Genomic DNA, 16,089 nt, shown 5'->3' on the forward strand with positions numbered 1-16,089 from the left:
TCTTTGCAATTTATAGATCTAGAGCTTTCTAAAGCAACTGTGATATGTAGAAAATACAATGGATAGAATCCTGGACTTAGAATCAGGAAGATCTGATTCAAATCCAGCCTCAGACACTTACTATCCATGTGAGTTATCTTACTTGTTTACCTCAGTTTCCTCATCTGTAAAAAGAGCTGGAGAAGGAAATGGCAAATCACCCCAGTATTTTTACCAAGAAAATCCCAAATTGGACATTACTAAACAACAACAGAGCATTGAGGAGTTCCTTGCCCAGGGTCACACAGTCAATATAAGTCAGAAGCTTTCAAGGACAGCTTTCAAGGACAGTCCTTTTCAAGGACTTTTCAATCCATGTTTGAAGAACATGGATTCATTGGAATCATTGATTAGAATTCCAGCCCAATCCAAGTACTTTGATTAACTGTTAATGCCACTGAATTTTTTCTCACCTACATTAACATTTTAAACCCACTCCAGTAAAGAGTCCCATGTTGGACCTGGGTTCTGTTTCAGGAAAATTTCAGGTTAATATAAGAGAGAAAATTTATAAAATACAAACTCAAGAATGAAGAAAGCTACGTAAAAATCAATGGAAGTGAGATAGTGGACTTTCCTACCTGCTGGGGAATCTTCCAGCTAGCTGGGAGTGGATGGAAAATGAAAAGGCAGATTATTTTTTTCCCAACTGCTGGAGGCTGGATTTTATTGCCATAATTGGTCAAGTCTTTTGAGGCATGGCTGCAAAAAACAACAAATACAAATGTGGAGAAGAATATAGACATGTGATGACCGCGTTAGCATCCTGGATACTTTAAAATCAGCCGGAGTCAGGATAAGCAAAAGTCCTTGATTTTTATTCTTTATCGAAGGGAAAGGAAAGCTTGTGGATACAGGAATCTCCTCTTTCTTCTCCCGCCTGGAGTCACGTTGCTGTCCTACTCCACCCTTTTTTCCCTCCTCCAGATCTCTATAGGCCAACAAGCAAATGCTAATGGAGTATTGTCCAATTGTAACCGAGCAATTTAAGTGCTGGGTTATCCAAATGCATCTGCTCAGAGATTCAGCCCTTTACATAGACAAATATAAAACTGATGAAAAATCAGTATCACATAATCACAATATCATATATCACAAAATCAATCACATGAGTGTGCAAACAGATTCTGACTCAAATACACTCAAATACACTGGATGCAGACTTCATTTCTCTGTCCTTTCACTGATCATCACATGGCTGAGGGTGGCAATCTGTGCCTTCTAAAGTGACAATAAATTGTTGATGTTATGGGACTTTTTTTTTCTTATTTGTCTCTTCCTATTTTGAGGATTCATTTTGGATTTTTTAAAATTAAAATTTAATTGATTAAAAAAAGAAACTACAGAGTGTATAAACAGGAAGCCTATGACTTGATTTCCCTATAAAGATTTATCCCATTGCAATTTTGAGGCTTATTGAGGTAATATAATCATGGATTTGTAGCTAGAAGGAACCTTGATATCTACAAGCCCTCTTTTCTGCCCTGGAATTGTTAGGTGTCCCAACCCCACTGTAGCTTGGGGCAGCTAGATGGGACAGTGGATAGAGCATTGGCCCGTGAGCCAGGAGGATCTGAGTTCAAATCTGGTCTCAGACCCTTAACACCCCCTAGCTGGGTGACCCTGATGACCTTGGGCAAGCCATTTTACTCCAATTGCTCTGCCAAAAGAAAAAAAAAATCTATGTGCTAAAGCGACAGAGTCCTGCTTTGCTGATACTGGGGCTGGGGCTGCTGTGGCGTGGCCTGTGCTGGGACTGTATTCCGGACTTCTACCCTGGTGCCACAGACCATCTCGTCCTCCCTGGTTTCTCTCTGGCCGAGAAACCCTAAAGTCTCCAGCACTGCTGCTGATTCAGAGTTTCTACCCAGACTGGGTCCAAGCTTGGCCAGGAGTGGGGATGTGCTGCAGGTGCAGCCTGTGCTGGGACTGCATGCTGGGCTCCAGACCTTTTCTGCTGATCTTCCATCCTCTGTGGGATCTCTGGGCTGAGAGGTCTGGAAGCCACCCGGACTGCCACTGCTTCAGAGGTCCTGACATCACAGGGACTGCACACTGTCCTTCTAACTGGTGGTGCAAACTTTTTCTGCTGAGCGTCTAAGTTGCCTTCGGCTGAAAAATGTTCTACTCTGTCTTTTAGGGAGTTATGACACTAAAATTTTTTAGAGTCTTTATTTAAAGGACTTTGGAATTGTTGAAGAGAAATTAGGGGAATTTCTGTCTTTACTCTGCCATCTTGGCTCCTCCCAACCATCCTAGCTCTTTTCACCCAGGGCAAGTAAGTCTTTGGTGTAGGGATGGAATAGTGGTCAGGCAGAAGACTCAGATATGCCCTCTTTTCTCTTTAAGCAAACATTGCAAAATCCTTAGAAATTCCACTATGTGTGCGCACAGATCAGAAACATTTTGTTCAACATAAGTAGTGCAGGAAATGAAAAGGGTAGTGGTGAAGGAGAGCCCCTCCCCACCTTGCAAGATATTCTCCTGATGACATCTGATGTTATATGTTTATATTTATGTATATATACCTACCTACTTACCTGCCTCTTCTTGATTAAAACATGGGGATAATTATAACACCTACTTATATAAAGCAAATATATTAACACTGTAAATTATACATGCATATATACATCTATGTACACACACACACACACACACACACACACACACACATATATACATTTTAATTCTCTTCTAGATTATAAACTCCATGAGGGCAGAGACAGCATTTTGTCTAAATTTTTCCTTGTCTAAGTTTTCCTTTGTATTCTATGCTTACTAGGCATTTAGTATGTACTTGTTGATTCATTTAACAGAATTTGGGAAAGGAAAAGAATAAGCATTTATATAAAATTTACTATGTGTCAGGTACTCTGTTAAATACATCACAAATATCTCATTTGATCTTCACAATGATCCTGCAAGGTGTTGTTAATATTATATCAATTTCAGGGTTAAGTAAACTAAAACTGACAGAAGTTCATGACTTGTCTAAGATTACACAACTAGCAAGTGTTTGAAAAAAGATTTAAATTCTTGTCTTTCTGACTCTAGGTGCATTATTCACTGAGATTCCTAGTTGCCTCAGGTAAAACAAAGAAAGACATGAGTTTGTTGTAAGACAGTCTGTCCCACAGCAAAATTGAGCAAAGTCAAATGATTTACAGATGGAATATTTACTTCTCTGTCTCTCAATTTAATAGGATGTCTTGAAAATCATCATTAGTCACAACTTTTACTTGAATGAAACAAATACTCTAAAAGTTGGAAAGATTGAAATTTGGGGAATAAATTATGACATTATAACTCAGGTCAACATTACCTATTCCAATGGGACTTCTGTGGAAACTAACTTTAGCAGTGACCCATCAAAACAGGTAAATGTATCTTCAGAAGTGGATTTTTATTATCCTTCTATAATTGTATTATTGCCTCATTTTTGTTAAAGTTATTTAGAATTATTTTTCCATTCTGCATTCAAGATCAATTCTTGGAAAGTTGTGAATAGACAATTCATATATGTGCAATCATATTTTGCAATGTTCAATATATTGTCAATAGGTCTCATCATTTTCCAGTGGTCTTTTTTTGGGAAGGAGAGAAAATTGTCAATTTACACATGACTCATACTTATGACTGGATAATCTGGAGCTCTCAATCAGTAAATAACATTTATTAAGCACTTATTATATTCTAGGCACTGTACTAAGTGCTAAGGATACAAAAAAAGGCATAAGCCAGTACCTGCTCCCAAGGAGCTTTCCCACTCATTCCACCTTTATAGGAGCCATGCTCTACAAAAGGTAATACCCATTCCTCCTGCTAGTTAGGGGCAAATGTTTCCTTTATTCCAAGCTGGAATTAAGAAAACATTTTCCCACTGGAAAAAAGTTACAAAGATCATACTTGAAACAATGATAGAATAGCATTGTGTAGTATACATGTAGATACTCAAAATGTCCATTGAATTTGATCCTGTTAAATTGTGTGAATAATTGAACTTTGTATCCACATACATTAAAGGCTATTAAGCTTTATGAGAGTGGAATTGGATCGTAACCATACCTTATGACATTATTTCTAATAAAGGAAAAAAAAGAAACATGCTAAATTCCCAATTCTGACTCAAACTTTTGGAGCACAACCTCTTTGTGGCTAGGGGCCTCCCTATTTATGACAATGTATAAATAACTTTGTAAATGGATCCCTACTTCAATTATGACCTGTATCACTGTTGTCATATTAAAAGCTCTTTTCCTCTAAGCATTAACCTCCCTTTATTATCTCCCACCATAATATTTTGAGAACTCATTGCTAAAGGAAGCTAATTATTAAACCCATCATTTTTCTTGTATATTTTGGAGCCTTGTAGAGGCAGAATAAATACTTTTTTTGTTTTACTGAATGATCCTATAATTTTATGAAAGTTGTATGTTTTTTTAAACAGTAAAATTTAATTTACTTTTAAAATTATTTTAAAATCTGCTTGAAGATGAAAATATAATAAAATAGAGACTACTGGCAAATGTTCGTCACAGTATCTTAAAAAAAAATATATATATATATATATACACACACACACACCAGCATTATATAGTGTTTCTTTCTTTTGAAATCCATCCTACACTACACAAGAACTTAATACTATTCCTGTCCCATCCCCATATGATCTTATTAGTGTCTCTTGAATTTACCTTCAATTGTCATCATCTAAATCAAAAAGATACATTATTGGAAAGCTTGTTGATTGATTGAGTCTACATTGTGGCCACAGCTGAGAGAGTTGGATCTGATATCAATTTTTGACTTTTTTGACCATCTTCTCTTCCTTAATGAAATCTCCTCCCTTGGCTTCTGTGACATTGGTCTTTCCTGATTCTCTTCTTACCTGTTTTATCAGTTAGTTAACAAGCATTTCTTAAACTTCTGTTATATGGCTGGCATTGTGCTAAGTGATTAGGATACATAGAAAGGTTAATAAACATCCTGTGATGGAAGCAGACTACCTGTAAATGACTCTACAAATAAGTTGTAAACAGAATGACTGAAATTAACCTCTGAGGGCATTTTTATTTTACAGAAAATAAGATTTTATTTTATTTTTTTATTTATTTATTTTTTATTAAATAACTTTTTATTGGCAGAACCCATGCCAGGGTAATTTTTTACAACATTATCCCTTGCACTCACTTCTGTTCTGATTTTTCCCCTCCCTCCCTCCACCCTCTCCCCAAGATGGCAAGCAGTCCTATACATGTTAAATAGATTACAGTAGATCTTGGATACAATATATGTGTGCAGAACCAAACAGTTTTCTTGTTGCTCAGGGAGAATTGGGTTTAGAAGGTATAAATAACCTGGGAAGAAGAACAAATAAGGAAATAAGATTTTAGCCGAGATTTGAAGGAAGCCAGGAAGAAGAAGTGAGAAGGCAAAGCATTTTAGGTATGAGAAAGAGCCAATGAAAATGTTTAGTCAGGAGATAAGTATCATGTATGAGAAAGAGCAAAGACTAGATAGCAGAATATGTGGAAGTAAGTAAGGAATAAGATGACTGGAAAGATAAGAAGATTTCAGGTAATGAAGAAATTCAAAAGATTTTGATAGTATAGATCAAGACTTCTTAAACTTTTTCCACTCACAACCCCTTTTCACCCAATAAATTTTTACATGACCCCCATATATAAAATGAGTATACAGATAAAACATTTACTGATAATAAATCCTAATTTCGTGATTCTCACATTCAGTTACATGATCCCATATGGAGTTGAGAACTATAGTTTAAGAAGCTTTGCTAGTGGTAATAGGGAGCCATTGGAGTTTATTGAAGGTATGTGTGTGTGCTTTCATGTGCATATTCACAGCATGCACTATCTGTTAGACATTTCATGTCAGTTCAGTTTGACAGCTGCATGAGTGATTTTCAGGATATAATTAGGAATTATATATGAGTTCACTTTGTTATATCAGAAACTATTAAAAAAAGACACTGACAACATCTTTCTGTTCCTTGCAGATACTAACCATTCACTTGACTAACAAGATGATCAGCCTGGAAGAACTATCTCAAGTTACTTGGAGGGGTAATAGTCATGTGACTACTACTTCAAGTGACATCCCAACAACTACTACTGATTTTTCTCTGACTACTTCTACCAGAAGTCATACTATATTTACTACTTCACTTGCTACTAGTATTGCTGGTGTATTTACTACTAGTGCACCAGATATTTTCCCGACAAGTATTTCATCTACCACTCATTACCCAACAGAAATAACTTCAAACACCATGGATATTAGTACTATGTCTGCTCCTCCTATTACTACTGCTGCTTTTAGTACTAATACTGCTATAATTCCAAGCACTTTCCCAACAAGTATTTCATTCCCCACTGATGCAATTACTCATAATATTACAGATACAATTCTAAGTACCACTACTAGTGGTACTAGTGCTGCTCCCCCTTCTTCTAATCCAGTTACCATGAGCAATACTAGTATTAGTACTGATATTGCTGGTGATATTACTAGTAGTACTCCAAGTTCCTTTCAAACAAATGTTTCATCCACCACTGATGCAATTACTCATTACACTACAGACACAATTCTAAGTACCACTACTAGTGGAACTAGTGCTGCTCTCCCTCCTAATCCAGTCACCATGAGCAATAGTAGTATTAGTACTGCTAGTACTAATGGTATTAGCACTAATAGTACTACTGCTCCAAGTACTTTTCCAATGAATATTTCATCCACCACTGATGCAAATACTCATTTCACTACAGACACAATTCTAAGCACCACTACCAGTGGTACTAGTGCTGTTCCCCCTCCTAGTCCAGTTACCATGAGCAATAGTAGTATTAGTACTGCTAGTACTAATGGTACTAGCACTAATAGTACTACTGCTCCAAGTACTTTTCCAATGAATATTTCATCCACCACTGATGCAAATACTCATTTCACTACAGACACAATTCTAAGCACCACTACTAGTGGTACTAGTGCTGTTCCCCCTCCTAGTCCAGTTACCATGAGCAATAGTAGTATTAGTACTACTGATGTATAGCACTAATAGTACTACTGCTCCAAGTACTTTTCCAATGAATATTTCATCCACCACTGATGCAAATACTCATTTCACTACAGACACAATTCTAAGCACCACTACAGTGGTACTAGTGCTGTTCCCCCTCTAGTCCAGTTACCATGAGAATAGTAGTACTAGCAGTAATAGTACTACTGCTCCAAGTACTTTTCCAATGAATATTTCATCCACCACTGATGCAAATACTCATTTCACTACAGACACAATTCTAAGCACCACTACTAGTGGTACTAGTGCTGTTCCCCCTCCTAGTCCAGTTACCATGAGCAATAGTAGTATTAGTACTACTGATGCTAATAGAACTAGTGATGCTAGTACTAGTGGTACTATTAATCCAAGTACTTTTCCAATAAGTATTTCATCCACCACTGATTTAATTACTTATTACACTATAGATACACTAGTAAATACTACTACTAGTAGTACTAGTGCCTTTCCCCCTGCTAGTCCAGTTACCATGAGTAATAGTAGTATTAATACTAATAATACTAGTACTGTTGATACTAATGGATAATACTAGTAGCAGTAATATTCCTATTCCAAGTATCTTTTCAATAAATATTTTATCTCCCACTGATATAATTACTCATTACACTATAGATACAATTCTAAACACTACTCTAAACACTACCAAACACTACAATTCTAAACAAATTCTAAACAACACTAGAAATACTAGTGTTGACCCTCCTCCTAGTCCAATTACTATGAATAATACTAGTATAAGCACTGCTAGTACTACTAGTATTGGTAATACTAATGCTAGTATTAGTTATATTATACTAATATTCTAAATACCTTTTCAATAAATATGTTTCTACTACTGAAAATGTTACTTATTTCAGTATAGCCAATATTCCAACCACTATTACTAATAGTGCCAATGCTTTTCCTCCCCTTAGTGCTATTTCTACTACTAACACTAGTACTGCTATTGCCTTCAGCATCTTTGCAACAATACTTAATCTATTTATATAATTACTCATTACACTGAAGCCTAACAGTATTATTTTTAGTACCAGTGCTGTTCTTCCTACTTAACAATCATTAGTCCTAGTGCTGCTCTAGTACTGGTGATATTAGTAGTTTTGGCAATACTTGTACTAGTAATTATACTACTACTCTATGTACTTTTCTAAAAAATATTTCATTTACCACTGAAAATACTACTTATTATACTCCAGCCACATTTCCTAATGACACTGATGACAGTGAAGATGAATTATCATTGGTATTCCATCTATGATCATTTCAAATATTAATCTTGATATTCTAAATATATACACTTCCATTACTAATACTACTACAGAAAACATAAGTCCTCACTTTATACATACTTCTTCTTACACAGATATTCCTAGAATCACAGGCATAACTAAAAAAATATAACAACAAATATGGTGGCTACTTTAAAAACAACTACAGTAAGTCTATTCATGTTATAGCTTTAGGTATAGATCCAGCTGCTCCAAATAATACCAAATTTTAAAAAAATACTACAACTAATATTGTTGAAAGCTTGACACTATAGATATCACCATTACAAATACAGGGATACCTTGGAAATCTTGTGGATTTGGTTCCAGACCACCACAATAAAGTGAATATTGATTTAAAGCAAGCCATATGAATTTTTTGGCTCCCTGGTATATAAAAAGTTATGTTTATACTATGCTGTAGTCTATGAAATGTGCAATAGTATTATGTATCAAAAGCCAATGTACATAACTTAATACTTCATTGCTAATAATGACAACTGTCATCTGAACCTTTAGTGAGTCATAATCTTTTCTTGATGGAGGGTCTTGCCTTGATACTGATGGTTGCTGATGAGAGTGGTAATGGCTGAAATTTGGGGTGGTAGCTGTGACAGTTTCTTAATAAGAAAATAATGTATAGCATGTCAGTTGAATTTTTTCCTTTTAAATTCTTAAAGGTCACTGTAGAGTTATTAATCTAATTTCATTATTTTTGTGTCTTAGAAATACAGAGACTCAAAGAGAGAGAGAGAGATGGGGAAAGGGCTGATTGGATGATCAGTCAGTACACACATAATATTTATCAATTAAGTTCATTGGATTACTGGATTACATGGGCATGGCTTGTGGAGCCCCAAAACAATTTTAAGAATAGCATCAAAGATTATTGATCATAGAACATCATAACCAATATAATAATAATAAAATATTTGAAATATTGTGAGAATTACAAAGATATGATATGAGCACATGTTGTTGGAAAAATGGTACCTATAATCTTGTTTGATATAATGTTGCCACAAACCTTCAAATTATAAAAAATGTAAAATTGCAAAGCTCAATAAAGGGAAGTAAAATAAAATGAGATATCCCTGCTATAGATAAAATGGGCAGATGAGAGCAATTTGTTATAATGGGTCACAAAGGTGGCTAAAACTTGGTCAAATTTTGAAGATGCAAAAATCATCTACTGCATCCCAGCCATGGTCATCCATCTTGACTTTTGTCTTGCCACTGGACTTTGATGATTCTGGAAAAGAGTGAAGCTGATGACTTTGCACAACTTGGCTTCTATTAAGTCCAATTCATGTACAATCAAGATATCATTCCAAAATATCCTCTTCTGAAAGTACAAAAAACAACAGATATAGGCACTACTTGAGTGATGGTGCTTGTAACTTATATTGTAAATACTCACAAGCTCTTTAAATATGGCTACTATAAATTTGGTTCCTATTCCCACCACAGATACTATGATTACTTAGGATCATGGCAACATAGGGTCATAGATCTTGAGCTAATGGGGTCTCAGAGCTTACCTAGTTCATCCCCTTCATTTTACAGATGAGCATACTGAGGCCCAGGGAAGTTAATTGACTCACACAGAAGGCAAACACTAAGACTTTTGGGACATTCTGTATTTCTATCATATATCCAAAATACCACTGAGGATACTCTTAAGTATAACTGAGGTAGATGGGTGGCAAAGTGGATATAGCACTGGACCTGGAAAGAGGAAGTCCTGAGTTACACTTATAAATTGTGTGAACTTGGACAAATCCTTAACCACTGCCTGTTTTAGTTTCCTCCTCTATAAAATGAAGATGAAATCATTTCTATAAAGTGCTTTGCAAACTTTAAAACTCTACATATTTGCTATTACCACTACTACTGTACCAACGGCAACAGCAACAATAACAACTGCAACTATTACTATTATTACTACAGGAAGAATCTAAGACACGGCTGGGTAGCATTGTGGATAGAGCACCAACCCTGGAGTTAGGAGGAACTAGATTCAAATCCAGCCTTTGATACCACCTGATAATTATCAATAGTATAATCCTTAGTAAATCATTTAATCCCAGTAGTCAACCACTCCTCCCCCCACATACAAAAAGAGTCTACAATGTTTCTATTCTGGGGACCGTGGATAGTATACTATGGTCTTACTATTATAAATACTATTGCTACAAATATAATGGCTAGAAATACAACTATTACTACTCCAGATTTCAAAACTATTACCACTCACTGCAAAGAGTATAATCATGGCCTTTAGTTCTAGAGATATTCTTATTCCTGAAACTATAGTTACTGCCAAGAATTGTACTTGAATTGCCACCACTATTTAAAGTACAGGAACTCCTTTTCCTGTAAATAGCACAACTAAGACTACTAACTATGGCAGCAGTTATTGTAGATACTCAAGGTATGTTTTTTCTCCTATAGGAAGGAAAAAAGGGAAGAAGGGAGGAAGGGAAAGAAGGAAAGGAGGAAAGAAGGAAGGGAGGGAGAGAGGAACATAAAAAATGAAGGAAGTATGTAGGAATGGGGTGAGGGAGGGAGGAAAGGAGGGAAGAAAATAGAGGGAGGAGGAAAGAGAGAAAGGAAGAAGTAAGGGAAAAAAGAGGGAAGGAAGGAAATAGAGAAGAAAAAAGAGGAAAGAAGGAATGAAAGAAGTAGGATGGAAGAAAGTATTAAGTACCTACTATATTCCAGATATTGTGTTAAACATTGGAGATAGAAATGAAACCAAAAAGAAAGATAGCTCTTCAAGGACATCAAGGAGTTTACTGCTACTTTAGGCAAAATCTCACATTTCACAAGTTATATAAGATAACCACAGTCTCAATCAGAATCTGGTATCATTTCTACTTTACTGAACTTCTGATTTCAATAAATCCCAAGTGAGCCAGAATTACCGAGAGCAAAATCTATCTGCCTAGAACCAGTGATCTCAACCCCTTTCTACCCCCTCCTTTTATTTTTTAACAGGGTGCACTCTATTCTTGTTTCTGTACCAGATCTCCATTTCTTTTGCATTTGCTTGCCTAGACTTAATGACACTTGGTTCTCTCTATGCTTAATGACTTTCTGGTTTTGGATCCTTGTTTACTTAGATCTGAAAGTTCAGCTAGGTCCTGATTAGCAGAATAATGAATCTCTTGAAATGGTTGCTTGTATCCAATTCATACTGTATGAATTATATAAATGTGGTCAGTTTTCAGCCCAATGGAAATATGTAGTCTGAAGTTTAAATAATGATACTACTTGAAAGGATTCATTATTCTTAATAATTGGAACCTAGCTGTATCTCCCAGACACCTTGGGATAGCTGTTTGACTTTCAGCATGAACTTGAATAGTCTCTCACTCTGAAGTTTGTATCCTAGTGTGATAATGTCTTAGTGCCATCATTTGAGAAAACCTTCAAGAGAACATTTCAGTGTAAATGCACTATCCTGGGTGCTGTAGTGTAGCTTGAGCACCTGCTACCTGTGTATTTTCCCCATCCCTCAGACTAATACCCTAGTCATTACAAATATGGTATATGGGAAAGGTGTATGGGATATTCAAGGAGAATAGCACCTGTGGTATGAAAGCTTGCCAAGTCCTTTTCAGGGATCTTCTTTCACTTTTGGTGTCCATCTGATTCAGCCAGCTCTCCCCAGTGGCTCCAAGAAGTAGTAGCATGTAGCCACAATCCCATAAATTATCTCATCAGATAAGCTAAATTAGTTTGAAGGTAACCGAGAGTCTCAAACCTGTCAGTGAGTTAGGGGTGTATATACACAAAACATAAAAAGACTTCTCCCATAAGAATGTGTGGAGGAGAAACATTTATTCCCAAAGCCATAAAGGTGACAGAAGTAGATGCTATGGAGTCTTCAAACTTCAAACATGGTTTAATATTAAAGATGCCAAGATCATCCACTGCAAAAGACCACTGGATTTTTTTTTTTTTTTTTTTTTTTTTTTTGCCTCAGAAAGAGTGAGCTTGACAGCTTTGTACAACTCTGACTCACTTAAATAAAGTTCATGCATAACTCAAGACATCAGATCCTATGATGTCATTGTTCTTAAAAAATGAAAGACAAACAACATGTGTGGGAATTTTAAAGAAACTGTCATGTTTTGAATGGAGGGTTTATTTGGGGTAGTAACAGATTTTCAATGCTGATTGTTTCTAATTCTTGATTTCCATGATGTTTGTGGGCTAAGCAAGCATTTATTTTAGTTCATTGGAAGAAATTTCCTGGACTATTATACTTTTAAAAAATATTTAATTTTTAATTTATGGAATGTGTGAGAAAAGATGAAGAACTTATAGATTAAGCACATATTGATCAGAGACTGTTAGCTAAAGTAGATCAAGGCTATAGGCCTCAGTTTTGGCTTCTCCGGCATCACATGATTTTAGATAAGGCCTAGACGACATTCCATTGTCCAGCATGGCCGAAGAAGCTGTATATCATCTTGTCTACTACATTCCACTGACCAACTAGGGAACAGTACACTTATGTGACCAATCACAACATATAGAGGGTGGGATTTTGGAGGTTCTTTGTCTGAAATATATACAAGTTGTAAGCATTTTCGAGGCTCTGGCCCTATCCTGCTGTGAAATTTGGCTTGCAGACCAGGATGGGGTCCGCTTCTCGAGATTCTAATAAATAATTCTGCTTTCTATGAGTGATCTCTGAGTAGTCAAATTGGGTAGGTCTTTTTGTCCCAAACATGGAATAAAATAAGCATTTCCATAACCTAATATAATAGAAAAAAGATTGCACAAAAGACTGCAGATCTATTAAGTTCAACTTCCTATTCCTTTTAAATATATAATAAAATCATGTAAATTCTTTCTTTTCTTTCCTCCTCCCTTTCCCTGTCATAGAGATGTCTGTCATTAGACACAAATATACATCTTTTGTATATAGGGAATGCATCAATCTCTATATGCTTCTATTTATCAGTTCTTTCTCTGAATGCAGATGTTTTCCTTCATATATACTTTGTAGCTAATTTTGGTATTTATAATGGTCAAAATTGCTTATTCTCTTTTACTTTTAAAACAATATTACTGTTACTGTATACAATGTTATCTGAGCTTTATCATTTTGACTTTTCATTATTTCATGCAAGTCTATGACTGTTTTTCTAAGGTCATCAGGCTCATCATTTTTATAGCACAGTAGTATTTCATCAAATAATATAACACAATTTGTTCACCCATTTCTCAATTTACAAGCATCCCTGAAATTTCTGCTTCTTTGCCACCACAAAGAGAACTGCTATAATTATTTTAGAATGTATAGGTTCTTTTTCTTTTCCCCTACTCATCTTTTGAAACAGATCTAGTTGTGCTATTGCTGGGTCAAAGGATATAAGTAATTTAATATCTCTCTGGGCAAAATTCCAGATTGCTCTTCAAACTGGTTGGATCAGTTGACAATCCACCAACAATGAAGTAGTGTCCCAATTGTTACACATCCCTTTAACATTTGTTATTTTCCCCTTAAATCATCTTAGTCAATTTGATAGGTGTAAAATTATATCTTAAGATTGTTTTAATTTGCTATTTTCTCTAATCTATAATTATTTAGAACACTTTTTTTTCATGTAACAATCATATTGTTTTGATTTTTTTATCAGAAAATTGCCTGTTCATATCCTTTAACCATTTATCAATTGGAGAATGACTTGTATTCCTATAGATTTGACAAAATTCTTTTTTGTTTTTGATGTACAATACCTTTATTTGAGAAACTGTATATAAATATCTCCCTTCCCAGTTTTATGCTTTCCTTCTGATCTTTTGTCTTATTTATACAAAACTTTTAAATTTAATGTAATCAACATTATGCATTTATACCTCATTTTGTTCTCTTATTTATTCGTAAATTGGACTATACTTTTGGGATGGCTTCTCTGGCTACAGAATGGTGGTCTATCTTCCTTCAAGTCTAAGCTAAAATCCCATCTTCTCCAGAAAGCTTTTCTCAATTTCTCTTGATTTTAGTATCTTCCCTCTGTAAATTATTTCTTATTTATCTTGTTTATAGCTTGGCTGTACACATTTGTTTATTTATTATATCCCTTATTAGACTGAGCTCTTTGAGGATAGAGATTATCTTTTTCCTCTCCTTTTATCCCCAGTACTTACTTAGCACAATGCCTCATACATTTGTCATTCATTCCACATCTGACTCTATATGACTCCATAGAATTTGTTCATAGGATTTTCTTGGCAAAGATACTGGATGGGTTGGCCATTTCCTTCTTCAGTATGTTCCCATTTTAAGATGAGGAGCTGAAGCAAATAGAGATTAAGTGATTTGCCCAGGGTTATACACCTAGTAATATCTGAAGTCTGATGTAAATTCAAATCTTTCTGACTCCAAATGCAGTGCTCTGTCCATTGTACTACCTAACTACCCTGATTTGGTACATAATAAGTGCTTAATAAATGAATATTGACTGACTGTGGTAGTATTTTTAGGCAAGGACCCTGGTTGAGCAGAAGCAGCTATGTGCTTTTAAGTATTTAACAAGAGATTCTCCAACACTAATGATACTTTCAAAAATTTAATCTGCATTATTAAAATTTTCTCTATCACTTTCTTTTTTTCCTTCTTTCCTTTCTTTCTCTGAGGCAATTGGGGTTAAGTGACTTGCCCAGGGTCACACCGCTAGGAAGTATTTTGTATCTGAGACCAGATTTGAACTCAGGCCCTCCTGACTTCAGGGCTGGTGCTCTATCCACTGTACCACCTAGCTGCCCCCTTTCCTCTTTTCTTTAACTATATAGGACTATTAATTCTAAAGCAATATTTCTCTTAGGGGGAAGAGCAGACAAAATGGAGATAAATGGAGATAGAGACAGAGAAGGAGGGAGGAAGGAGGATAGGGTGAAGAGATACAGGAGAGAAATAGAGAGATAAAGACAGAGACAAAGATGGAGATATTGAAAGAGAGGGACCGACAAGAGACAGAGAGACACACACAGAGTCACAAAGAAAGAGAGACAGAGAAACAGAGAGATAGAGACAGAGAGTTGTATATAGTTGTGGGAGGGGTGTATAATAAGACCTTGTAGTTTCTCTTGTTAGTTCTCTTTCCTAACTGCTCACTGATCCATGAAATCTCTTTAGGGAGGACAAACCCAGTCATTCTGAAAATAGAGATAAAACTTGAAATGCAAATCCTCTTGGGGAAGGGAAACAATGTCTTAAATCCACTCTAAGGTGTAAATTACAGGTATCAGATACTTTCTCAGCCATTGGTTTTTGATAGGGGACATATGATATGTGCCTGGATTTGGTAGATATTTATTTACCATGTGTGTGTATGTGTGTGTGTGTGTGTGTGTGTGTGCACAGAAGTATGAGAGAGAGAGAGACAGACAGACAAAGACAGAGACAGACATGGAGAAACGACAGACACACATATACACACACAGACAGAAATACAGAGACAGAGGTGTAGTGACACAAAGAGACAGAGATAGAAATAGAGACAGAGATGGAGATATACAGAGAAAAACAGCCCAGTGATGGAAAGAAAAATTAGAGCTCTTTCACAATTTTGGTTGGTCTTGAGAAAGGTCATAGGATCAGAGATGTAGACTTGGAAGATGTGTTAGAAAACATCTAATCTAAATTTCATTTTGCCAGTG

At 35.7% G+C, this 16,089-nt stretch overlaps 1 protein-coding gene across 1 annotated transcript in view; it reads left to right on the plus strand.

The window, feature by feature from the left end:
* Window positions 1–7,209, plus strand: part of LOC105750789 (maltase-glucoamylase, intestinal) — a 48,168-nt gene extending 40,959 nt beyond the window's left edge. Inside the window, 3 exon segments of the mRNA XM_031939232.1 lie at window positions 3,246–3,419; window positions 6,062–7,067; window positions 7,139–7,209. Of these exon segments, the coding sequence (XP_031795092.1) occupies window positions 3,246–3,419; window positions 6,062–7,067; window positions 7,139–7,206 (1,248 nt within the window). The 3' untranslated portion in view covers window positions 7,207–7,209.
* Window positions 7,210–16,089: the final 8,880 nt, after the last annotated feature.

The sequence above is a fragment of the Sarcophilus harrisii genome, chromosome 5 (assembly GCF_902635505.1).
Source record: "Sarcophilus harrisii chromosome 5, mSarHar1.11, whole genome shotgun sequence".
In the NCBI taxonomy this organism is placed as follows: domain Eukaryota; kingdom Metazoa; phylum Chordata; class Mammalia; order Dasyuromorphia; family Dasyuridae; genus Sarcophilus; species Sarcophilus harrisii.